Source organism: Zonotrichia albicollis, chromosome 2, assembly GCF_047830755.1.
Source record: "Zonotrichia albicollis isolate bZonAlb1 chromosome 2, bZonAlb1.hap1, whole genome shotgun sequence".
Taxonomy (NCBI): Eukaryota; Metazoa; Chordata; class Aves; order Passeriformes; family Passerellidae; genus Zonotrichia; species Zonotrichia albicollis.
In genome coordinates, this window is record NC_133820.1 from 21,676,919 (window position 1) to 21,704,398 (window position 27,480).

At 37.7% G+C, this 27,480-nt stretch overlaps 1 protein-coding gene across 3 annotated transcripts in view; it reads left to right on the forward strand.

Annotated features, from left to right (window-relative positions):
* DMD (dystrophin) overlaps positions 1-27,480 on the forward strand; it is a 1,146,493-nt gene that overhangs the window by 83,875 nt on the left and 1,035,138 nt on the right. Inside the window, exon 1 of one of the 3 annotated variants that reach the window (XM_074534577.1) lies at positions 19,533-20,221. The exons of 1 other annotated variant lie outside the window; for it this stretch is intronic. In XM_074534577.1, coding sequence (XP_074390678.1) covers positions 20,125-20,221 — 97 coding nt within the window. In that variant the 5' untranslated portion in view covers positions 19,533-20,124. Of the gene's footprint in view, positions 1-19,532; positions 20,222-27,480 lie in introns of those variants that run through there. One more of the 3 variants, XM_074534568.1, reaches the window with a different exon arrangement.

The window sequence follows — 27,480 nt, forward strand, 5'->3', positions numbered from 1 at the left end:
TAGTTCAGTGTTTTCGTACAGTCGGTGGTAACACAGCTCACAAAGATTTGTTCATGGCCTTTTTCAGGGATTTTATTCCTGTATGTGATGGTTTTTATAAGGTTTGGGTTTGATGTATAAGCATGTACTTATCAGGAAGAATTAGAAACTTACTGGACTGGGAATTGGGTTGTACTCAAATAGATTTTGGCCTCAGAGCAGGGGGATAGGAAGTCTCAAGTGCTTCTGTTTTGGTCTTTGCAGAAATGCCAAATGTGGAGAAACCATAGCAAAGAGTGAATAAGGGAACACAGAAGCTAAATACAGTATTCCAGGGAAGAGTCTTTGTACAGGGAATTCATTCTTGGATCAAATCAGGTTTGTCATTTGATACAGCTTGCTGGGATTTCCAGAAGTAATTAAGTAGTTCCCCTTAATCAAAGGCTGTTATGGAAATGAAATTGTGATGGGAAGGAGGGAAGATCCTTGCAGGTGTGGATAGTTGCTTAAAGAAGAACATGTGTTGGCCCTTTCTTTGCTGAAGTATCAACTGTATTTTGGGTAAAATAATATGTAAAATAGATAAATGCATAAAGGATATTGGTACAGTGATGGTAGATAGCAGTAAGGGATGTTGTTTGCTGCTTTTTGCAGAAGTAAACTTGTGATTTTCTGAAATTATTTCATTGACTGAGCAGAGATGAACCTTACAAAGCTAAGAAACATTGAGCTGTGTCAATCTAATCTACCACTAACCTGACAGCCATCAGATTTAAATCTCTCACACATCTCTGAGCCATTTATTCCCTGCTCACTTGGAGAAATCAGGGAACCTGTCTGATTCAATCCCTCTGACCCGTTAGTGAGGTGCCCAACACAAAACCCTTACAGAAACCTGAGACCAGCTATCCTAATGCTCTGAAAATGTGAATTCTTTGAGAATAAACTCTGCTGGCTCCAAGGAATTTTGGCTCAGTCTGTCTTTGCTGCTTTGCTGCTGTGGTAACTAAGCCAAGTGACCAGAAAAATTGGCTCCATAATTTTGTAGCTATAAATTCCTTAAGACTCAGTCAAATAACTGTGTGGTACTGAACACCTTAAGCATAACCAAATAGAGGGGAAAACTTTCAGACACATTATGTATGTTCAAGGGATTATCTGAAAGGGAGATTAAAAAGGAATGTGAATTAAGCATTCATATCAGAGCAAGATGGAAGAAAAGCTGCTTCAGATCAGCCTGGCTGGAAGGAAGGAAAAAAACCTGAAGTTCTGAAAACTTGATTTTTTGAATTGGATATTAGAGCCATACTTAGGATTACCCAGAGTATTCTGAAATGTTTTCAATTTCCTTATTAAGAGACAATTCCAAATTTCAATTTCAATTGACAATTTCCAAATTAAGAGACAAAGGTATATTCAGAAAATTATTCTGACTATATGTTTGTCTCCTTATTTTTAAGATTGTTCTTATTCAGTTTTGATATTTTTTGATAGATGAAACCTCTAAAGTTTTTAAAGTCAAAAGCCAACTTGAGACTTGTTTTTCCGTATCCCTGAACAACTTTTCTGAAAAATACATTACATTTACATACAGTTCCTATAATTTCTGGCTAAGTATTTCAATTATGCTATAGGCATTTGCTATCTTACTGTATTTACTTTAGAGGTTCAAGTATCAGAAGTCATGTGCATACCTGGGCTTCGGAATTTATGATGACAATTTTTTTAATCTTGTTTTTCTTTCTTTTTTTTTTTTTTTTTTTTTGGAGAGTATCACTTTCAGTTAAAAAATGGAGCAGTGCAGTGCTAGCCATGGGGAAAAACAAAATAACAGATGATTTGTGTTTCAAATTTCATTGTGCTTCCAATCAAAGTAGAGGCCACTAGTATACTGAGAAAATATTTAATCTTTGTGATTTCAGAGTACTTTTTTAGTATTGGAACCAGCCTCAGTTTTGACCAACATTCCTTTTTCATATTTAACTGCTGCATCCAAAAGTAATACAATCTATTTTCTCACTGTGTTTTGCTAATCATCCATCCATTCAGTCCACAGACAACACAGCACAAGTACCCTGTTTTGGTTGCCACTGGTTTAGTTTGTTTTTTTGTTTTCTTTTTGGCTTTTGCTTTTTTGTTTTGTTTTTTAAATGATAGATTCTCCCTAATCTGACTGTAACTTCTAAGTCACTTGGAAATTATTTGACTCAGAGAATGTGCATGTATGTGTATATTTGACTAAACAACATGTATTTGTTTAATTCTTATTGTGTTTAGCAGTGGACTTGGTAACATCATTCTTAGCAAATCCATACAAAGGTATATAGCTGTAGAGTGACATATTTTAAATGCATTTCAATAAAAAGTTGGTCTTTTTCATTATTTCTTCTATAACTTGTTTCTCAGTGGCAAAGACTATTTTAAATACAATTAACTCTGTGCAGTAAAACTTTGGAATTGCATTATATTAAATAATGTATTAACTAGTTAAAAACCAAAACATAAAAATGTTTATATTTAATTGTACGAAGAAAAGCAAAAATACATAAAATATGTGAATTTATACTAATATTTTGTTCCTAGATAGGACTTGTACTTTAACATTGTTGTTTCTCTGTCTTGTGAAATAGAAGTTTCAAAAATTCCAAATATAGTACTTATTATGTGAGATGGAAAAACAGATGCTTTTGAATGTTAATGATGTCATGCCATTGAGATTTCTCAGATATTAGTACTGAGAACTTGAGATATGAGTACTGAGAATTTGTTCGCTAAACATTTATTTATTTTCACACTTTGTAGAACTTGGATAAATAAGACCTGTATAAGGCTCCTCAGATCTGTTCATGTTTAAAACCACTCTGTGGACAGGAGTCTAGCTTCAGTTACAAACAGTTGTACGAACTCCAAAATAACTCCAGTGCAATTATTTTGGTAGCACTCATATGTAGCTTCATGTACCCTGGGAAGAAGTAGCTTCATGTACCCTGGGAAGAAACAAGATTTGTATTCTCTGAGAGTTTTCTCAACTTCTTAAATGCCTGTTTAAATACAGTCGATGAGATGGAAAATCAAGTCTAGTATTGGAGACTTCCTGCCACGACAGAACAAATTTTCCCAGTAATTTAATCAAAAGATTGTTCTGAGTTTATATGGGGGCATGTAAAGGGAAAAAAGTATGACATTTCTAAGATATACTTTTAAATAATTCAAGGAAGGTGAATATCACACTGCAAACTGAATCCTAACTCCATGATGTCTGATTTTTCCAAAAATCTGAAATTCTCAGAATTGTGCCAATATAGGGGTCAAATGCCATCACTTAATTCTCTGAGGGCTTTTATTCTTTCAGATCAGAGGAGTGCCTGCAGTCTGAATGTCAGTCCAGGGATGCCAGGCTGGGGAGCTCAGTGCCAGCCTTGGGGCACGTCCTCTCCATCCAGGGGATCCTCCTCTGGCAGCGTGGTGGGGAGGGAGAGTTTGTGCTTTAACTGTGCACATGACCCATCAGCCGTGTTCATTTTAGTGTTATTGTGCCAACTAAAAGGATGAAAATGCAGCATGAACAGGGAACAGGAGCTGTGCCTTCCCTTGGTGTTGAATAAAGGCATCACCACTTCAGTGCTGCTGATCGTTGAGCGCTAATTCAACCTCAGCTATTCCTGCAGGGGAAAATGTGGGAGCAAAGTAAACTCCTGGTTTAAAGGTTGAGCTGAGAGGATGTAATCACCATTTGAGTCAAGGGGAACTGTAAGGAGCCAGTCAGATTGGGATGAGGCAGCGAATGACTTTCCAGATTTAGAGGAATTTGTTGATGGAACAGTGTAGAGTATTATAGAGTTCTTGTGTGGAGGCTCTGTGTGCCATCCACTATTTAGTATTTCTTCTTGGGGATGAGGAGAGCTTTTAAAATTATTTTCGACAATGGAAAATAACTGCAGAATTTGTCATGAAAGGGTGGTAGTAAAAGAAAGATGCATGAAAAAACCCCCAAAGGGGTAAATGTTGCTGAAATTGTGAAGAGCTGTTCTACCTTTTTGTTTGTTTGAAAAATGCAACAACCTAATGTGTGAAAAACCTAGGAATGCATAGATCCCCACAGAGGCACAGGACGTACTTCCGTCCTTTGGAATTGCCTTTCTGAGAAATGTGTTAATTTATTTTATTTTGTCCAGAGGCAAAGAAAGGTACTGCCTGTAGCAGGTAATCCTGTAGAAATATGATCATCAAAGCATTGCTTATGCTGATTCCTGCTGAGAAATTACAGGGGAAATAGGCTCAGGGCTTGCCTAAGTGAGTTTTGCTACTGAAACACATTTAGATGGAAGTGTGGGTCTCCTAAGATGCAATCAGTTTGCCTTCTGGTGTCATGGTTATGTTTGCAGCAGGTTTATAGCTTTGAGATTGCTATATCTGTTAGGGAACAGATATAAAAGGCATTTCACTGTAATTTGAAGGAACACTTAAGACTCCTGGGGTAAAATCTGGTTTTGGTTGCTAAGTCCAATTTTTAGTAGTACTGTTGAGTAAGTTTTATATTAAAATTCTGATTCCTTGTTTAAGAAAAATTAAAATAATAAATATTCCCTGCAAATGGAGTGTGACTACTGGGATGTGATTATAAAAATATCAAAGCATTGTATGTTTCCTAGTCTACATTATATTTGCTAAATTTTGAAGTTGGTTCAAGTTTGGGCTTTCTCCAGCAGGATGAGATGGAGCCTACATAATTTTCATTTTAGCATAAGACTAATGTAGCAAAGAAGACACTGATTCATGTGCTAGATTTTTCTCCTAGGATGATTTTTCTTCTGTAAGCTGTAATCACAGAATTCCAAAAATATATACAGGAGTAAGGAGAAAGAGAAAACCAAAGCATAACCTTTATTAACTTACATCATAAATCTTAAAGACAAATTATATCATCTAAAGAAAACAATTGCTGTCGTAGAGGAAAATATTTCCAGTTAAAATGTAGCAAAATTTTAAAATGTAACAATTGCTGTTGTAGAGGAAAATATTTCCAGAGGAAAAATGTTAAAAAACTTCCACCAATTTTAAGAGACCATATTTTATTCTACACACTCAATTTTAAAAATTTCATTATTTATTTAAACATGTGCATGAAGCTTTTTTTTTTTTTTTTTCCCTATATCCATTGCCTTTGTTGAACAGTAAAAAATAGAGATGTATTTCAGTATGTTGTATTTTAACTTAATTATTCCGGCTTATGTTACATGAAGGATGCCATTTTATAGACAGCATGAATCTTGTCAGTATGCTGTTGTAATAACTGTCATCTGACTAAAATTATATATCCTGCCATTAGTTCTGTGATGGCTTTATGAATGCCAGGTTCAGGATTTTTCAGCTGTAAACACCTTGGGAGGAAGTGGATTGTCTTTGCCTTTCTGACTCAGACATCATCCAGAGCTCATACTCCACAGAAGTGACTGGATCAAAACTAGACCCAGAGATGTGTCAGAACTTTATTTATCTTTATTTCCTCTACTTTTTCAAGGCTTAGAGTTTTTTGGTTTTGGGCTTTATTTGGTGCTAGATTTCTTGTTTGTCAATTTTTTTTTTCTCTGTATATATGTTGTTAGAAAAAAAGAAAAAGTCATAGACTGATAATTTAAAAGCTCCTACTTACTCTTTCAACATCCAGCACCCTTCTCTCATTTTGAAGATTTATAAATTCCCATTGAAACATGAAAAATTACCAAGTTAAAGCATGAAGAAAAGCTCCAGACATGGTTTTAGCAATTAAGATAAATCAGTGATGTCAGTGATTTTTTTGTTTTGTTTTTGAAAATATGTTGGTGCTTTTAACTGTATTACTTTTTGCAGGAAACATATATTTTAAAAAGGCATAAAAGGTTATTGTTAGTTGTGGTAAAAATGGAATTCTTATTCTTATAAATGTGGGAGCATATCTGATCACCAAAACACTCAGAGATATAAAAATTGAAATAGTATAAATTCTAAAACTATCTTCCCTTAATCAATCTTAATTTGTCTCCTTGTTTTTGTTTCTTTCTGAATGTAATACTTCTTACTAAGATCTTCTTTTCCCTAATCTCAATTAGATTTTTCCCATGGCAGATGAGTTATTTCATGTTTCAATGAATCTTCACTCTAGTTTCAAAGCCCATAATTTTTGGTGCATTTATTATGCAGTTTGTGGGAGAGTATTTTGTTTTAAATGGGAATAAACTTTAGGCTCTGGAATTGCAGACTAATAAGCATTCATTATTATGTGATTAATGCTTTAGTGAAACAAAGTTGTCTTCGATTCTTTCTTTTAAAAGTGTGTGGTCATTCCTTTTTGTCATCCCACTGCCACAACTGTGAAGCAGAAATTGATCCTGGGGTATTTTTCTGGGAAAAAGAAACTTCACTGAATGAAGGAAATCCTAATTCCTTCAGAATGTTTTCTAAAAAACTTAGCTTCTAGCTCGTTTCAGAAAACTGGCTCTGATTTCTTATTTTACCTACTAAAAAAAGCACCTGATTTTCTTTTCAGCTATGACCTTTTAAGTATTTGACTTTTTGATTGTTTGTTAGTTTGTTTTGGTTTTGTAGTTTTTTTTCTCTTTAGTAAATCTTCAGTGCTTAATTTCAGGCTGGTTCTGAGCTTTCCCTGTGGCAATGTTTTGGGCATGATTCCATCAATGGTCCTTGTTTGTAGCTCTCCCCAGTAGGTGATTTGAAGGTGACTGCAGTCATTTATCCAAACAGTGTTCCATAACTGCTGAAGGAGATCCTGTAATGATGTGTTTTTGTATGGCAAAGACATAATATTTGCCCCAAGTGTGCCAACCAGGATAAGCTACAAAAAGGAACTAGTCCAGTCCCATCTCCCTTTGCCCTTCTTAATCTCTTTTTCCTGCCTTCTTTGCTGTGACTGCACATGGAGACATTATTACCCCTCAGATAACCAGATCAGAAACAGCACAACATGACATCATCCTCTTCCAAGCCTCTTTTTCTCCTTCTCCTCTTGTTTGAAATCACCAGTGCCTGGCCAACGAGAAGGTGCATTTCATATGTTGGCTACTCAGGGTTATGGAAAGCAAAGTGTATTACTCATTCTCTTATTGTGTTATGAATATGAAAATATAATTGAAAATATTTGTTATTATTTCACATTCTTCCTCTGCCGGGTTAAACAGAACCATGTTGTGTCCCTGCCCTTAAAAGGGGAGGAACAAGTAGTGTAGCTCTTTACTTTAGAGCATTTTTCTTTTTTCTGACTGCAATTTCAAACCCAAACTCTTACTAATATGTGAAGGTATTGTTCAGAAGACCTCTGAAGGAAAATCCATACTTCATTTAAGCCTCCCTTTCATCAGGACTAGTCAGAGCACTGAGAGCATGGAGGTGTCACTGGGTAAGACAGGTAGCCTTGAGCTGGGTGGCGAGAGGTTTGTTAGCATTGCTAAGGAGGCAGCTTGGTGTAGGGTGCAGGGTTCTCACTGAAAATGTGCTCCTCTGCCATGAGAGGAGGAAAGATGCTGATTAAGGCTGGAACAAACAAATTTTCAGTTGTGCTTCCTGAAGAAAGGCAAAATGTCGCGGTGTTCACAGGGTTTTAGGATGAGGGAAGAGATGAGGATCTGACTTCATGTTTCAGAAGGCTTGCTTTATAATTTGGCTTGATTTATCACAGTTGCACCTGTTGCATTCCACAGCAGCAGGTAATCATTGTTTACACTGTGTTCCTGAGGCCTCACAACTTCTCAGGAGGAAAAATCCTAAGGAAAGGATTTTTTATAAAAGTTGTCTGCGACAGCAAAGCGCAGGACCCCTGTGCTCATGATGTGCAGCACAACAACAGCAGGCTGGCTGTTCTCAAGGCATGAGCAGCAGCAGCAGCAATAATAACTCACAGGTATTTTCAGATCAGAATATATGGAGATAGTCATCTCATTAGCAATCAAGGAAATAATCTCCTAAAACCCATTTCAGAGGACATTTATAGACATAGTACCACTACATATGAAAAAAAAATACATTTAATATCATCTTGCAGAGATGTTGTGTCAGAATTTGTAGATGTTGCTTTGATTTATTTTGTCAGGGAAGGCAGTAAGGTATTAGGAAGAATGAAGGATTAAACATAATATTCATAAATTTCTTCCTCCTATTATGTATTTTCTGGTAGTCAACTTTTTATTTGAGATATAGTGGGGGATTTTTTAAAATAAAATTTTAATTGCTGTCATTCAGATGTGACAAATAGAGAAGGAAATCTATAAATGTCATTGGTTCTGCCTGGCCAGTCAGCAGCCCATGTTCTCTCCAGGTTCTCTCTCTCTCAGTCCAGAATGGGACTAAATGTAAGGAAGAGGGTTAAATGCCACAGGCTTTGATCAACAGAAACTATCAGAAATAGTGATTGGCCTGGGTTATAAGGCAGATCCTTAATTTCTTGGTTACTATCTGGTATCTGTGGGGAAGCTTGGAACAGTATTTGAAGGAAGAGGCACATTTTGATAAACCTGTTAGGTAAAACTTTTATGGAAATTCACTTTCTTTTCTATTCTCAAGAAATTCTCCAGTCCTCTTTCGGCCATTTTATTGAACACGTCCAATAGCTTAGACATTGGCTGAAAACTGATGTAGTTCTTAGCTGTGTTTACTCTAATATTTGAACTTTATTAGTCAGGGTGTCAGGAGGCTGCTGCCAGAGCTTTTGATGAAGACATCTGGATTTATGTTTTTTTTTAATTTATTTTTTCTTTTTATTACTGTCAGCTAAAAACAGAAATATGAGACTCCACTGGCTAGGGGGTACAGCCAGTCAGAATTTTGGTCTGTCCATTCAGCATTTCTTGTGAACCATGTTCTAGTCAGCAGTGAAGCTGAAGGCTCTGAAGGGTAAGGGAGAAATGTGTCCACCTTAGAAATGTTGACATTTTAAATGTGTGTGTAGAGAAATAGATATATGTGGAAGCAATTATTTAATTTTATAATTGCATATTATTAACAATTGATATTATAATTATAGAACCATAGAATTACTTGGTTTGGAAGGGACCCTTAATGGTCATCTAGTCCAGACCTCCTTCAATGACCGGCGAATTCTTCCACTAGATGAGGTTTCTCAGAGCCTCCAACCTGAGGTTTCTCAGCCCCTCCAACCTGACCCTGAATATTTCCAGTAATGGGGCATCCTCCACATTTCTGTGCAAGCTATTCCACTGTTTCTCTGCCCTTATATAAAAAAGTCTTCTTTTATCTAATCTGAATTTGCTTTCTCTTAGTTTAACACCACTACTCCTTGTCCTATGGCTACAGGCCATATTCAGCCACATTTTAATAAACTGCCATTCCTCAGTGTGTTCTAGGACATAATTGATACTATTTAATGAGTTTGGTTTAAAAGTAATTTAGAACTTGGGTATTTTTAGCCAAGCTAAAAGTTTTCTGATTCTTAGATTTGTTTCCTTGATTTTAAACCCAGTTGCTCTAGGCACTGTCTAACTTCTGCGTTCTGCTTTCTGAAAACATTCAAGCAATCAAATTTTGCTCACATCAGTGCTCCTTGTAAACAAATTTTAGGTTTCCACACGTTAGTATGCACACTGGGAGTGGAACTGTACGCAGTGCTGTGGTGTTATTTGACACAGAAATAGAAGCGAGTTCCCAAAACCCCCAACCAGAACCTGTCACAGAAACAATTAAATATGCCATTCTTAGCTAGGAAGGTACAGGAAGATGCAATATCTTTGTGTGAATGTGATGAGAGAAAATTGCATTTAAGCTCTGGTCCCAGCCAATAAATCTTACAGCTGCCTAACTTTTCTTGGAATGATGCCACAGGCAAAGCATACAATATCCCAGAAAAGAAAAAAAGTCCCTTAATGTTCTCAAGATACTCTTTATCTGTTGCTTCACCATAAATTTCAAGTCCTTTCACACAGAGACTCAGAGCCTTAGGGCTTTTTGTAAAGTTCTAGTGACTGTGTTACACTTATCCCATAGAGCAAAAAGAAACTGTATCTTGTCACATCTTCCCATTCACATCACACATTTTAAAGATCAAGTATTCCAATACTCACAGCAATGAGTCACTCTCAATCCACAGTGTGCTTAAAAATTAAGAGAACTTTTGATGTACTCACATAATACATTCAGTTGAACAGTACTTTCCATGAAGTGATAAACTGTGACAAAACTAAGCTACTTCATTAAATAATTATATTTTCATAGCTGTTTATCTGCCTTTGGTTTAACTCAGGTTGTGCCTTAGCCATACTACACTAATTAAGTGATTTTTTTTTTAATTTTTCATTCTGGTTTAGTAGGCACATGTAGACCTTTGAACAGCCATCTTTGGAAAAGATTATACTAGAAATATGTGCAGGTGTAGAGAGAACTGCAGCTTTGGTAGTGTTCAATATTGCTGAAGGGTCTAGCTGTAAAACTATACATGTGATTTAGGCCTCAGAGCATTTCTTAGTTTTCTCCTTGAGATGAAGATGGGAGTTGCTTTATGGCATTCTTTCCCTTTCCCCTCTCCCCAGTTTTCTGTCTGGAGTGGATGCCAATTGAGGCTTTTGGCCAAAACTGTTCCTGGAAGTCAAGAGCTGAGTTCTGTTCCTACCAAGAGTGCTCATACAACAGTTTCTTGATGGTTTTCAAAAGGATGTTTTCTCACTGATAATGTAGCCCCATTTTGCCAGCCAGAGAAGAAGCAGAATGCTTTTACTTTTGGGAAGTAAAAGCATTTAATTGGGAAGTGTTGACAGACATGGAGACAGTTTCAGGAATGTATTGATGGCACCAACTATTGTTATTCCAACTGTGCATATATTAAAGTCAGAGAGGGATAAGCCTGAAATGGTTTTGAAGATTCTTTGTGCCTGCATCAAGGAAGCATCTTTCCTGAGCTTTTTTTGTTCCTGTTGAGAAAAGATGTGAGTAGGACCTTATGGGAAAGGGCAGTTAATATTCCGTGACAGGAAACCTCTGTGCACAATGGTGTTTAAACATCTTTCTCTTCCAGGTTTTCCTAATTGAACATAAAATGTCTTTGGGTAACTACACAAAGAAAAAAACCCCAACACATGGAGTTTTAAGCTAAAATTGTGAAAGCAGGCAAAAGAATAAAAAAGAGAAGTTTAACAGTGAGTCCTCTGTCATGAGCACTCCAAGCAGACAAGCACAATGACAGTCATGGCTTTTGCATTCTGGGCAGGTTTGATTTCACTACAAATTTGAGTACTTGCTGTTTTCTAAAGGACAGATATCAGGGATTGCTGAGTGTCTGGATGAGAGGAAGGCACTAAATCTTCCCAGGTGCCACTGCTGTTGCTGACATTTTTGAACTGCATGCTGGAGTTAGGGTACCATGTGTGTGGTGAACCTTTCTTTTTGCAGCCTCTGTGTTTGCTGGCTGGGATACTGTTTTGCTTGTATTTTTGTACAATTTTCTGTCCTTTGGACTAGATCTAGTAATTCCAAAATGACTGGGGGGAGGCTGCATGCAGCAGCATCCACATGTTGCACATCACCCCAGTGAAGTGGAAGTTGAGGTAGGTGTCTGTCACTTTTACTGGAACTGGTGTTCTGTTTGTATCAACTGAACTCATATTTTCCTGAGAAATTTGCAAGATAAATACTTTCTGTTGATAATGATGCTGTTAAATTCTGCATTTTTTGCATAAAAAGGGTCAGTAATGTAAAATACTTTGAATCAAGTAATGTAATATGTTTTGTAATCTTAGTAAATATGCCCTGAATTATAAGTAGTTTAAAAAAATAAATATTAACTGCTCAGGGAACATGTATTCACATAATACCATGTGCAGCACCTGGTTTAAGAATTCACCTTTTGTAATTGTTTTAACTAAAATTTGAGCTATTTTGTATACTTTGTTGATATAATCAAAATCTCAGCTATTGTACTGATACAATACAAAATTGATTGCACTCCGATATTATGCAAAACAGTGTTAAAAATGAAGCCTGGCAGGCAAAGTGATCCTTGGCAGCTGCCACCCTGCTCGCTGGTGCCATTCAGCGTCCTAGATATGCTGGAAGTTTGACAAGATGCAGGAGAGAGGGTTTAATTAGGCCACAGTTTCACTAATTCAACTAATCTGTGAGTTATGCATCAATCACCCCATCACAATGCAGAGAGTCATTCGTTCCTCCGTGTCCAGGTTTAGAGCACATTTGGGGAAGAATCCCCCAAAGGAGCTCCAGTGGGAAAAAAGCAGATCCAATCGGCCCCTCCCCCCAACTGGTTGGGGAGGAAAAAATACCTCCTTGGAGAAAGGTGGAAAAAACCCCTGTTAATTAAACAATAAAACCAAAACAATATCAAACAATGAGACCCCTTGCCACTCTAAAAGAGATGACAAACTGAGAAAACCCCGGGTTGAAGCTCAGCTCACTCAGTCTCTGATCAGTCCCTCAGTGCTGGAAATGTCGCAGGCCTGGCCCGGCCCGGTGGGCCTCAGGTGCAGCTGCCAGTGCTCTCCTGGGTGTTCAGGCCAGAGCAGTTTCAAGAGGTCCAAAGAAAAAGGGAAAAAAAAAAAAAAAAACAGTCCAGGGAACTTCTCTGCCTCAGTTAGCTAACTAACTAAAAAGCAAAAGAAGAGCTCTGTCCCGCTGTTTGTCCATCTGCAGACAACACAGTCGGGAGCAGGAATGTGGAGGAGGAGTGCAGTGTCTGAAAACAAACTGCAGCTTCTTCTCTCCCCCCTTCACTCTCTGGAACACTCTTGAAGGTACAAAACTTATTATTCTGCATAAACAGAATGAGACAATTGGGGATAAAAGCATCATATAGGCAACCCAGGGCACTCCGTCACTCCTGTCTGTTTGGGAAGTGCCCGTGGTCTCACGTGGCTCCAGGCCACGCCAGGTGTGGGGTGGGGAGGGCTGAGGCCATGGGGCTCCCCAGTTCCTGCCTGTCTGAGAAATGACTCTTTAAGGGTCTCACCTTCTCCTGAATCTGCTTTCTGTTCTGGCTGAGGGAGAAAAGGTTCTTGCTGAAGTGGCTGCTAAGTTACTGTTGTGTGCCCTTTCAACCAGGGCCTACAGGGCAGCCCAAATAATTCACTGTTCTGTGACTCTTCTGGGGATTAAAAAGAAATTAATAAAATATGCACAGTGTCTCCTTCAAGCTTTTCATGAAAAAGGACGTTCATTGAAAAATGGACATTCAAGGTCTCGGTGCTGAAGTTGAGAAGGTTATTGAGCACTAGGAGCTGTGGATGGTGAATTCAGCTTCAGTTTCACATTTAGATTTTTATCTCAAATCCCATATAAAAACAAACATACACAAAAATCCCCTGAGCCTATGACTACAAGTGCTTTTTTGTGTATACATTAATTTCCAGAGAAACCAAGCTGGCTTAGTCCTGTTTGTCCTTCTATATTTTATGCATATTATAACAAAATAGTGGACATCCAGTGTTAAACATCCAAAGCTAAAACAGATTATTCAATTACAGGTGTAGAAACTATGGAGTATGTTATTTCTGCTGACAAGGGAGGGTAGGAAAGGTATGAGATGCTTTTCTTTGTGGCCCCCACTGTTAACTTGGATTGTGGCAAGAGCCCTGGACACCTCAGGGAGAACTCTCCTTTCTAAGGCAGTAAGTCTGCTGTGGAGTGGAAGGCAACCACCATGGATTTAATTTTGTTTTAATTTAAAATATATATTAAAACATCTTCTAATATTGCTGTGTAGCTTTATTTCCTATTACAGGAAGAGAAAATGTGAAGATTTTAATATTCAGAGCTCTCATTATGGTATTTATCCCAGGAAGGGGTGAAAGTGGTACAAAGTCAACTGCTGACATGCACAGAAATCCAGACAACAGGAACACCAGACTCTGTAGCCAGGCTTGTTCACTGAGTATTAAGGAATTTGCTTTCTGCATCCTATATTCTTGGGGGTTTTGGGAACATTTTACAGATAAAATGGTTTAGATAAGTTTTCTCTATTTGGGTTGTTTGCTTTGTTATTTGAGGGTCTGGCTAGGTTTTTTCTGAAAAAAATACTGGCATTTAGTGACATGTGTCACAGAGTAACCTGGTATTTTAACTTAAACTCAACTGAAATGCAAAACCTTAGAAGTTGCCTGTTAAGAACTCTAAATTGCCATCTTTGGAGATTTTGGATTTGTGTTAGCAGTTGCAGTTTCATCAGCATTATTAATCTGGTTTTAATATTAATGCAACCCAAACAACATAAGTAATTAATTCAGGAAAAAATTATCAAAGAAAAAATAAGTTTGACCTATTACAGGAATTGGGAATATCGCAGAATTTGCTTTAATTAATTTTGTTATATATAGCTGTCGTATGGATGTTGCCAGCTGGTTAATGATCCATCAGAAAACCAATACAGTGGATTGGAAATACCACTAAAGCAGAATATATCTGCAGCAGCAGTAGAAGTAACCAATAGAACACATTTCAAAGCATGTGATCTCCAAAACATTTATTGACCAACTGCTATTGAGCTAGTTCCCTAATTTAGCTTGTGTGCCAATCATCTGCATTTGGTGAAAATTGAGAGAAACATGGAATGCTTTGCTGGAGAGCTATAGCAGATGAGAGTGCTGATGAAGTCAAAACCACAGCGAGCTGAGTGCTGGCCCACGGGCTGCACAGAAGGGCAGGCTGTAAGGTGTGTGCTGGATCTGGGTGGTTTGATTTTGTTTTGAATTTAATTAATTTTGACATTTTTTTAATTACCAGTACATCTGTTATACATCATTTTATACATGGACTGCAACTGTAGGAAGGAATGAACAAATTAAGGTGCTTAAGTCAGTAATTATTTCAAGCGCAGTACTGCTGAACTATGTATTTTTTCTGAAGAAGTCAGGGTATAAATGGAAGAAGGTTAAAGCTGTGTAGCTCTTATCAGTCTGATTTAAAATGAGTTGTAAGAGAACAAAATACATGTTTTATGTAATTAGCATGAACTTCATGTCACTCCTCAGTTTTGTGCTAACAGATCATACAAGCCTTGCTTAAGGAGGAAGATTGGGAACATTTGGTTAAGAGTTCAAAGTCACTAATTCTCTGAGTGTTAAATAGAGAAACTCTGTTTCTGCTTCCTGATGTGTGTTAAATATTTGGAGAATGAGTTAACCAGATTTATTTTTTCTTGCTAGAACCTACTGTTTTAAATTCAGTGTCACTGAAATACATATGCTATGTGAGAACCAAATGTAGACTGTGTGTTGGCTTATCTGTAGACGTAAGCAGAGGTTGACATTAAAAATCCTCAATAGTTACTGCATGTGAGAGATTATATTATCCACATTTGCAGCAGTGTTCAGATGACTAAATCACACAGCAATATTCAGAATTAATGTAGAGTATCCAGTTTTTAGTGTGCCGTGCTCTGCATCTCAGAGAACTGTTTCTGTAGCATTTTTTGTGAATAACTTTTTAATGTCCTGTAATATGAAATGCTGTTCTTGCTGAGGAAATCATTCATTACTGTTGTAAGTACATCTGTAATAAAATTTTGAGAAAAAAATTGCCATAAACATGATCAATCTTATTTCAAATGGTTGGTCATGAGTCCTCCTAACACATTTTGAGATCAGTGTGTTTTGAGCTTTCATCTTATGACAAATGCCTGGACCCAGCTGAATTTCATGTACCTGGAATTCAGTTAAAAAAATAAAGGTGAATTCTGCACAAAAATAACTGGATAATGCAGGGGAGCAAAAATAACTATGATGCAGGGGAGCAAAAATTTTTAAACCCCTGAAAGTTTCAGCTCCTGGGATGTCTGTCAGGTTCCTGGCTGGATGACTAGAGATCTACACATGTCAAACTTCTCTCTGGCCAACACCATGGTCCTGTCTGCATGATGAGGCCTCTCTGAACCTTTCCATGGAAAGGGCTTGTAAGCGTCCTTGTGGAGAGGATGGTGGCACTGGCCTTTTGGTTTATAGAGACATGAACTTTTATGCATTTTTAGTTTTCAGTTTTTAATACACTTGTCTGTAGTAATTTTTTTTAAATCTTGAGCAGTCAAAGCTACATTTGCTGAAATTGTCAGAACTTTTCCTCTCCAAATGGTTGAAATATTGTCATAAAAATGAAAGTATTGGTGTGTCTAATTATATTGGAAAGTGACTGTTTATGCACAGATTGCTCCTATACATCAGAAATCCTATAATTGAAAAGTAGTTAATATAGAATGATTAACAGTAAGAAATAATAATGCCTGTCTGTGTTATCCAAACAAACTTCCCAGTGCTTTTATTGGAGGCGTTTATTAATCTAAACATGCACAGTATATCATTAACGTATTTTCTTGCATGATTGATCGATTGAATTAGTTGTTCACTGGGAGAGGCATGAAATACCTAAGTATAATGGGAGGCAGGGAAAAAGGGAAGAGAAATTGACTTTCTCCAGGAGATATATTAGCAAAACAAATGAACAATTTTTGCTAAGCAAAATCAGCATTCATTTCTGCATACTGGAGAGAGTGCATTATGTAGAGCATCATGTAGAGCTGAAGGTCAAGGCCAATCTGCTTGCTTCCTATTTTTCAGTGATCCATTATTTACTCTTGCTTGGTCAGAGTCACTGGTGCTTCCAAAGAGATAAACAACAACAACAAAAAAAAAGAAATTGCATCAAGGAGAGGCTCTACAAGGTACCTTAGTTACCACTGTCATGTACTCGCACCACCACACTAGAACTCAAGCACCCTGAATGCACCAATCAGTCCCTCTAGTAGCAGTGAAACAATTAACACAAATAGATATGTCATTGCCATAAGCTGTAGATGGGCTAGGAAGAGAGTTGTCACCCAAATAGGCTGGAGTTTCTCTGCCTACTGAGTTTTCAGTACTGTGAAAAGCAGAATACCACTTGATGAGTGTTTTGCCACTTGTCATTTATTTCTGCTTTTTCCAAACTGGGGACAGATCTGTATAAGACAAAAAATTATGTATTTGTGTTATTGTAGATTCTGGGAGCGCAACCCATGGAGCTTTCTCTCTAAAGCAATTCATTCCATATGGGTGGGTTGCTATAATTATATCTATGCAGATGCTGAATCCACTTACAATATGCAGAAACCACGGCTGTTGTTTGTGCAGAAAAATGCAGAAAAAGCTAGAGACAAAAGCCAGCTATTAATCTGGCCTATTAGTATGTGGACAGAATGACTGATACTGGTTTCTCCTCCCAGATTCTCCATTTGTCTCTGGGCTGTTTTTCTATACAGCTAGTGCACACAAAAGATACAAACACTGGTGTATTGCAGTTTCCTTCTTCTCCAAAAAAGATAATTTGAAATATTTGGGGGATTTTTGTTGTTTTTTATTTCCCCCCAGAACAAAAATGGCTACTCCCCATAGACCTGGTGTGTCTAGGAATGTCTGTGTGGCTGAACTGTATCTCATCCACTGTGTACTGTGTTGCAGGGCAGTAATACTGAAGATAAACCACAGTGGGTCCTCCCTATAATGCCATGCTTATTTGTCTGGAAACACTTTTCATCGTTCCCTCATTTCCCTCTCTTCCTTTTTTGTAATTCTAAGGTATCTGGGTGGGATAGGATTCTGGTAAAGTATATTTTGCCATACCAGATGCTCCCATTCTCTTTTCATTGTTGTATGTCTCACTAACATATGAAAATATTTTTCTGGATATTTTAATCTATAATCTTGCACATCTTAAAATCCATTGAATTAGAAATTAAGCCTAGGTTGAGTTCTTGAATACTTTAGATCTTCCCTGCAAATACAAGCTGTATGATCTATGTGCTCAAACTCATCTGTCGTGAAATACCATGTAAATTCCTTCTTGCTGTGTCTATGATTTAAAAATCATAATGCAGCTAGAAGTGTGAAATATTAAGCATATCCTTTTATGTACTTGGAATTGATGGCGACTTCAAAGTCAGTCCTCATTCATTTCCTGGTTTGTTTCACTTCAGCAATGACTTGAACTGTGAACGAGAAGGAGCTGACAGTATTTTCAGATAGGCACTTTATAGTTGTGCACTTTGCAACTATATGATAGGACTGTCTCTGTTGCCTTGAATGCAAAATTAGCTTGTTGATACGTGCTGCTACAGACAGAGGAACAGATGTAGTAATTCTACTTTATTTACATGAAATCTCTAAAAAGGCATTTTCTGGCAGCATGCTAGGAATAAATACAGTATCACATATAGAAGCGGCACCATGCTATGTTAGCTCCTTCAGGTGTCAGCTGTGCCATTTGGATGTGGGCGAGAGCAGGGAGTCAGATCCCTCCCACAAGGGCTGGGAGCTCTCTCTCATTCAGCAGCCCAGCAGCAACCTGCCCCTCTGCCCAGGGTCTGTGCTTAGCGCTGTGCAGGGGCACCCACTGGCTACACCCCTGTGGGAGTCCTAGAGGGGGATATCAGATGTTCTGACTTTTTATTTCCACTCATTTTTCAAAACAGGAAACCCTCTTACCTTGTTTCCTGGTTTCTTTTTGGGGTTTGGGTTTTTTGGTTTGGATTTTGTTTGTTTTGGAGGTTTTTTTGTTTGTTTGTTTGGGCTTTATTTTTTGCTTTGTTTTGGTTTTTGTACATTTAGTTTCCCCATCCGCCTGCCCCCCTCACCATTTACTTTCTGTGACTTGGATCTCCCCTGAGCCCATGTTTTCAGGTTTGTTTTCCGGAGCCAAGACCTTGAGGAACTTTACTGATACTCGAAATTTGTGGGGAGGAAGGGGCTATCAGGGTGGGGAGGGATTGCAACCATAGAAAAGTTCAATACGTATAATCTGAGTAGAGAAATGAGGCTTAAGTAAAACACTATGAGTCTTTTGAGCTGGGAATACAAGAACTGGTGAGTGATGCTGAGCTGACAGCTGCCATAAGGGAAAGCTTTCCTGGGGGACTCAGCCTTTTTAACCCTTCCTCTCTCCTCTTTTGCCATTGTGCAAAAACTGAGGAAGGAGGCATTACTCCAGTGATAGTCCTTGCTCTCCCCTCACTACTTCAGTTAACTATCAGGTTTAAGCCAGGCTGTTGCCTCTATTGAATTGTCCCTTTTTTCTCTCACAGGTATTCAAACTTTCCACTGTGGGGCTGGGGTTGTTTATTCAGCTTATGGGCAACCAGAAACATTAAAGATGAAATGCCTTGACTCTGAACTGCAGGCATAAGTGGTGGGAGGAGAGACAGCTAATTTGACTTGGAGGATGATTGATGTGTAGATGTCAATTTCTATTAATATTCTTTTGAAATCACTGACGCAAGCGTGTTTTTCCCCCACTCAACAGAAAATATAAATAGAAAGACAACAAAACAACCCTATCCCTTTAATTCACGATACTCAGAAGCAGTTAAGCAAACTCTGTCATTTGAAAGTGTCCTCCACAGGCTGGCAAAAAGCAGCTTATGGTGGTGCTCTTACCACTTTAAGAATATCAAGACGCTGTGACAGAGCTATCCACTTACTGTTAAAATGTATAAAGAACAAAACGCAAGTGTCACCTACAGACAGGCTTAGATAAATTGCTTAAAAATGTACAGCTCCCTCATTATACAGCCATTCATTGCATGAAAAGAACTAAATGTATTTGTCGAGGTGTAGCTATAAAAGCCACGTTCAAAATGAAACAGAGTTGAGAGCCTGAACGCGCAGCACTGTTATTCAGAAGTAGCTTTCGAGCAGAGAGTTTCAACGGGAAGGTGCTGTTTTGCTTGGACACAAATCAGCAAACGTTTAGCTGAAGCTGAATAATTCAAGCGTGCACGAAGAGCTTTCTGAAGAGAAAAAACGTGAGAATAAAAAAAGAGAGAAAATCTTCAAACATTTGCATCAGCCTTAGAGGACAATACAAGCAGCAGGATTTGAAACAGATTTACAGATGCACTCTCTTTAGGCAGGGAGAATGCTCATTAAATGCAAGATGCTTCTGTGGCTCGTGGGCTTGCACGGAGGTAGAGGTTTGCAAGACTGACGTATCAGATAAAGTCAGAGTGGTTACCACACCGACGGTGTAGCAGCTGCATAATAAATGATGGAGAGAATCATGTTAGGCATGCCCACCTAACCTAACTTGAATCATGCGAAAGGGGAGCTGCTGGAATTCAAATAGACTTTCTGGTTCCCAGCAGTCGGCAGTAATAGAATGCTTTCAGGAAGATGACAGATGCAGGGGAAAGATGCTGTTTTGCACTATCTTGATTTGTTACGGCAGCCAACTTATTGGCATGATGGAGTGACAAGAAAAGCAGCTGGCATGGAAGGTAGGATTATCAAAGCTATTGCATCATTATGAATGTAATTAGAAACTGACCATGACAAAGCATATGCTAGAATGAGCTGTCATTGATGACAGGGGATTTGTTGCTGAGGTCTTGAAACTCTAAAAACAAAATTCCTCGTGCAAAATGGATTTTGCAGTTTCATTTATGCTCGTGTTACTCTTTCTTTCCTGCTTGCCTCGGGGAATTGCTTGCTTGCTTGAGAGTGTTCTGTTAGGATGAGACTGAAGAATAAAGTATTTTCTAAGTCTCTGAAGCCTCAGGTAGATAGAAACAAACAAATGTGAAACAAGACTGGGAAAAGCTCCCTCTGATTCACTAGCAAGCTCTGATTGATATATTGGCATATTGAGGAATTCCAAGGAAATGAAGATGCATGCACTGAATGCTCTGGTATAATGAAAGGATATTATTGCATGTCTCTGCTTTACAGTTAGTTTTTATGACAGGTTTTATTCCCCATCAGTTTTTAGCTCTTGACATTTATCCGGTTGTTCAGAATTATATAAAGAAAATACATCAATATCTCCTGCAGGGTTTCTCAACAACTCCAGCATCTGTTTCAGCTATTGAACTGTATTCACGTTTTGCCAACTTGATGCCTACCCAGCTGGTCTGTCATTTCTCGCTTGATTACTGTTCTTAATTTCTCTGTATCAACTTGTTTCAGACAAGATTCTGAAAGCTGTTAATGAGAAATGACAGTAACTGCTTAACTGTTGAGAACTTGAGTATTCTCTTATTTTTGAAACATTAGAGAGCATTTCTGTGTGCATTTTTTTAAATTCATGTTCTGTGCTGCACTGTGAGGTTTTCATGTAATAATTGAATCTAGCTGTGAATACTTTAGATGGGTCACAAACAGAACTTTTAACTGAATATTTTGAGACAGTTTGAGAAAATTTACAGGTGTTTTCTTTGGTGTAGGCATTTTTTTATTACATGATCCTTCCTCCTGTCCCCCTCTCCCTCCACAACATATATATTCTCCCTCTCTGTCACGGTGAACAGTCATTAAGTGTATATTGTATATATTGAAATATATTTTATCACCACTAGGGTGAAACGGTTGAGCTGCTCCGAACAGGTGATAGGAACAGGTTTAAAACAAACATCAGCTCTATCAGAGTGGATCGCCCTCGATCACAGAAATGAAAGTAGTGCTTTGTAAATGTAAGGCAATCTCTTTCTTCCTATTCAGAGATTCAACAACCACTCAAACACTGCCTGATAGCTCTCAGGCTATGACCATGTTAAATTACTTGGATCATTTTGCTTTACAAAATGCTTTCTTCTATGTAAACTCCATTCTTCATTAGATTTATAGCTTTTTTCACAGGGGATAATCAAGAAGTCTCTTGTCCAACTGGATATTCACTTTTCTGACTTCATCTTAAATTACTTGGTTGGCTGTACTCTGTGTGGTCTTGTCAACAAGGATCAGGCTGTTAAAGACTAAATGTTGCTGAGTGAAATTGTAACAGTTTTAGAAAGATAGATGTTTCTAGATACACAGCAGTGAACCAGCCTTTGGAAAGTTTGAATGTAAGGATTAGTAAAACTAATAGCTGGTGTTATTTAGCTTGAGCATTTCCCTGTTTTGATCACCTACAAGACATTTTAAATGATTTTGTAACTGCTGGGAGGGGAGATGTACTCATTAACAGAGAGGATCACTGTGGGGTATGAATAACCAGAAATAGTTCTGTAGTTTTGATGAAAATAAAATTTTATTCTGTTTCATAGAAGTTCAATTAAATTTAACAATACTTTCTCATTGTTGATCATGGGGAAACCATAGAGGGAGTAACCCCTATAAACAGCTTAAGTCCCATTCTTCTTGTCAGGATAGCAGTAAATCTGTTTTAGATTGCATATATTATATTTATACTCCTGAAGCTGCTTAGTCTCTTCACGTCTCTGGAGTGCTGGCTGGCAATCATGCAGTAGTTACTTAAAATGTTTTTTTCCCTGAGATGCCAGTAATTGTAACTTCATGCTGTCTGTGGCCATCACCCAGCTGACAAGTGATTTTATAGTTTGTTTCTGTTTTCCCTCTAGTATTTGGTTTTAGCTTTCTCTTTCACTGATGAATTAATAGGACACTAGGTGGAGCCAGCTGTTGATTATAAATAGACCTACAGTAATACAGGCCTGTCTAATGAGCAAGCTCGGTATAAAATGCCTATTATTAAAAATAACAATTTAAAATGTTAAGAATTGAGTTGAAACTTAGTCATGAAAGTGTAGATCTGGTGAGACTAGAGGAAACCATATATTAATTTTCCTTTCCTTTTATTATCTTAGAAACTTGTAATCAAATAAGAAAAATAATAATAAGGAAAGAGCATCTACATTCAATAAAGAGGGTTGGGAAGCAAAGGAACGGAAACAGAAAAAGAAGAGAGAAGCAGCAATAAGAACCAGCAGATGTTTCTACTATAGATACATGCAGATATCCAGTTGTGTGTTTATCTGTACATCCTTTGCCTGATGCACACAGATTTTCTCTCATCCTTACATTTAAATCTTCCTTCCGTTCTGTCTTCCTGAAGTAATTTATAGAGCTGGCATCTTTCACCTTATATTTAGATATGGGATGCATGTTTTCAAATCTCTTCTTGGGAGGGTGTTCTAGAAGGTGTGCAAGGGCACAGGGAGTTGTCACTCATATGTTGGCCAGACATAATTAAGAAAACTCTGGAAGGTTATTTTTCGACTGAGGTGGAATCTGGTTGTATGCGCTCCTTCACATAATTCTGGTTATTAATCCTAGTCAAGGATAAAGAATCTGTAGTCCTCGGCAGTGTGACAATACAAGAAAAATACACTCACTTCCACACAGATATACAGATATGTACCTCAGGTGTGGTAAAATATTAATTCAGCAAAGAATAGATAAAAATCAGAGTGTATGTTGATACTTGGTTACATGAACTGAAGAGGAAAAAACAGGAAATAAGAAATGTGAGGTGACAAGCTAAAACAGAGATTAAGGATGTGGGCTAGAGCAGTCTGGCAGAACAATGACAATTCCCATCAGCCTCTGTTAAGTTAAGCACTTGCAAGTTCAGTCAATGCCTTTTTCTTACAGGATTAAAAGGGAATTAGGGTAGGGAGAGGCTCAAGTAAGTGAGGAAAACTTGTGGAGGAGGGAAATGACAGCTGCCTAACACTCCAGGAGTAATGAGGTTTAGAAGACTGGAGATTGACCTTTTTGGATGTTATTCATAGAAACTTGTAATTTTAGTAATGACATGAGGGTCAGAATGGTCCTGTTAATAGAAAATAAAATTGTGCATGGACCTAGTGCTTTTTGGAGGAGCCTTGCAAGAAGCAGTGCTGCATTGTCAACCATAAGAGATCTTTTTTTGTTGTGAGCTCTGCAGTTTGTGCTCAACAGCAGAAGCATGGGAGGAGATAAGTTATGGTGGAGACAAAGATTGTTAGTTTTGCAAATCATTGAATTGAGGCTAGGCCATGATTATATGTTTTTAAAATTTATTTTAATGGATAGTCTTAGCCAAAACCACGATCTTTGAAATGTGTTATGGTGTCATTACATCCATGTCTGCTTCTGTACATTTTCTGTCCACCAGCACCCCAGGACTAGCTTTGAATGAGCTCATCCTGACATGCCCTGAATTTTCTTTCTGACAAAAGGAAGATATGTGTAGCATGGCAGCTCTTGGCTTTCTGCTGCTGGTCACCTGCTGCTTCACTCAGTTTGTGGTTCCTCCTGAAGAAGGTTGAAATTTTAGTTGAGAAATACCCACAGCATAGGGAAATGTCTGACCATCTTGGCAAGGGTTATGAGAGGCTGGGCACAAAGAAAAGAAAATTTTGCTCTTTCTCTCTGTCCGTCAAAGCTATCCTTTTAAAAATCCACTAGAATGAGGAGAAGGGCAGGAGGAGGGGAAACAGCTCATAAGGTGAGGAATGAAAGGGCTTTGGGTTTTCCATGAGACAGTCATTTGATGAATGAATGGTAATTGCCTTGCAAAAAAAGCATAAGGAAAGGCACATATGGAAGTCAAATTGTCCAAGGGATGTTAGTGAGCATCTGGTTATGTACTGCCAGAAAACATTATAAAAAGACATATTGTATCTAAGCAAAATGTATTAATAAATTAAGGCTATTAGCAAAGAGGGAAATATTTTTGTCCTTCTAAACCCAGAGTTCACATTTTGTAGGTTTTTAATTTAGTTATTCGTAGTGTGTAACAGAATTAAGATTACTAACAATTTGGAGAGGGACATACTTAATAATAAATTCTAAAGAGTATCCTTTCTCTCTACCACTTATAGATGTTGGGGTTTTTTGGGTTGGTTTATTGGTTTTTTGTTTTTTTGTTTTCTTTTTTTTTCCCAGAATATTAAACCACATATCCCTGAAATCAAATATTTTAACCTCTTCCTCTACTCTGCCTTTGTGAGATCCCACCTGGAGTACTGGCTCCATGTGTGGGTCTCCTAAAACTAAAAAGACATGAACCTGCTGGAGTGGGTCCAGAGGAGAGCCATGAAGATGGTCAGAAGGTTGGAGCACCTTTCCTGCAAGTACAGGCTGAGAGGGTTGGGGTTGTTCAGCCCAGAGAAGAGGAAGCTCTGGCGAGGGCCCAGAGAAGCCTTCCATTACCTAAAGGGCACTTACAAGAAAGCTGAGGAAGGGCATTTTACAAGGCTCTGTAAGTGATAAGAAAAGGGGGAAAATTGTTTTAAGCTGAAGGAGGAAAAGTTTTAATGAAAAAGCAAGTGAGAGGGATAAAAAATGGGAATAAGTTTTTCAGAAAGGTGGTGCTTGCCCCATCCCTGGAAACATTCAAGTTGGATGGGGGCTCTGAGCAACTCAGTCTAGCTGAGGTTGGAATAGATGACCTTTAAAATGTCCCTTATAATTCAAACTATTCTATGATTACTTAAACTACAAGGTACCAGTGGTGTTGGATCTTTCCTGATCTATGCCACTAGCTCCAAAATATCCATGAGATTTACTGCAGAACTGAGGATATGAACACAGGAGCTGGACATGATAGACCCAGTGATGCAGTCATGAAACAGGCAGAGCTGAAATGGAGATGTAAAGGAAGAGAAATCAGGGCTTTACCAGAAATGGGAAAAGAGAAGTAATAATAGTTTTGCTTGCATTTTTTAAAATTTTTCTTTATGGTCTGAGCATCTGTGCATCAGAATAAGGATGCAAGATGCACCTGTTTGTAAAAATCAGGAACTTCTGGCTGCACTGCAGTTTATTTGGCTTTTGTTATCTTTAGTTAAGATCTTAGTCTTAAAAAAGGAAAATCTGAAAAGTAAATCAAGACCAGTCAAACAGCATTTTTGTGTTACTATCCTCAAGTTGCCCAGCTTAGTGCTTTACATTACAAGGTCTTTCTTTCATTTATGTTCCCCTGAAGATCCTGCACACAGCACAACCAGTTCTCTGACTTGCTTGATGATACAGAGGCTCAAGATGGCCAAGGACATACAGTTGATTTTGACCATTGCTGACAAGGCTTTTCTTTCTTTTTATTTTCCTTCCCCTCCATTCCCTCCTGCCCAAAATTTGCCACAACTGGGTAAATCCAAAGATCAGAAAAAGTTAACAAAAATTTGGGACAAAAACTGAGCTACTTGAAAGTTGTGTTTTCTTCTTTAGTCTCACATTCACCTTTTTTTGTGTCTTCTGATAATTAGGAATAAAGAGTATGAGGAATTTCTTCATGGCATCAAATTTTTTTAGCATTCACTTTTGATCATCTATATTGATCTGTTTTCCTGAAACTTAAAAGCCACACTAAATAAAACCACCACATGCTGCTTTCTGTAGACTTTCTTTTTATGACTAGCTTGTTATTTTTTTTACAGCCATTATGCAGGTCACACTTTTGCTTTTGCAAAAAATAAAGCACAGATATGGGGAAGAATTTCATAATTTTATCTCTTTTTGTGAATCAAAAATCTTTTAAATATTCCCACACTATGCTCATATTTAACACATCTTTATTTCTTATTACTACAAAATATCATTTATAATGGGAATTCCTCTGTAATTTTATAGTAATGGCTCCAAATGGTATTTGACAAATATCCCTTGGTACAAAAACCATTTTTTCAAAGAGCAAGCTGAAATTTCATCAATTTGTTTAAATTAAGGGTTTTGATGAAAAACCAAAAAAACCAAAAACCACAAAAAAACACCCCAAAGCTTTTCACTTTCCAGTCCCAGGCTGATTTCCATTCACTGTTGGTAAGGATTGCAAACAATTAAATACTCAACCTGTTGTCTTCAGTAATGATTGCAGGCCCTGAATTGTGACTGAGTCAGGTTTGATAACAAGGCAGAAAAGCAAAGGCATTAAACACATTCATGTTCATGGAAAATGTTATATCTATATTCTTCTGAGTCCTAATGGAAAGAATTTTTTAAACAGGGTGCTTTAGTGAAGTAGTTTTGGTGCCATTGAAATATTCAGTGACTGAAGATTGAAGTAAAGGGTATTAAGAACTTTAAGATGTTTATGGTTCAGTGTCTGTGATAACTCTCAAGCTAATAGTAAAATTACTGAATTCTCATTTCTTAGTGGCCTTGTTTTGGACTACTGGAAGGCACAAGGGATTTTTATCTTATGAATGAATTTGGTACTTAGCAAAACATTTCAAGAACAGTGCAATAAATTGCCAGCCCAGTGTGATTAAATCTGTGTCTCCAGATATTTCTGTAGAAGCCAAGAACCAAAAGCATATCACAGATGTTGATAAATACCTAATTATATTTATTCCCAGGCTGTGTTATTTTTCAAAACTTCAGAAATAATGAGGATTAGGTAAGTGATCAGTTATGATGCTACCTGAACCAAGAACAAACAAATCCTGAGGCAGTGAGGGTTATGAGGAGACTCTCAGGCTGCTAATTTAAGGATGTAATGAAGAAGCAAAAATTGAAAATTCTTGACATACTCTGGCATTGTGTGCCAGGTAAAACCAGCACAACCAAATGCCCTCAGAATGTGAAAAATCAAATATGATTTGCTTCCTTCAGAGAATCTGTTTCTTAATTTCCTGTTGGGTTTCTTTAGCAAGGTAAAAACACTTGAAGTAATAATATCTGATTGTCTGTCAAAATACCTAATCCTACACTTTTCTAACAGGCACTGTTTGTTGAACTGTGTGGGCCTAAATGTGACTTTGAATCATCAGCCTTAGACAAAGTGTTAGTGCAGATGATGAGGGCCCCATAACAG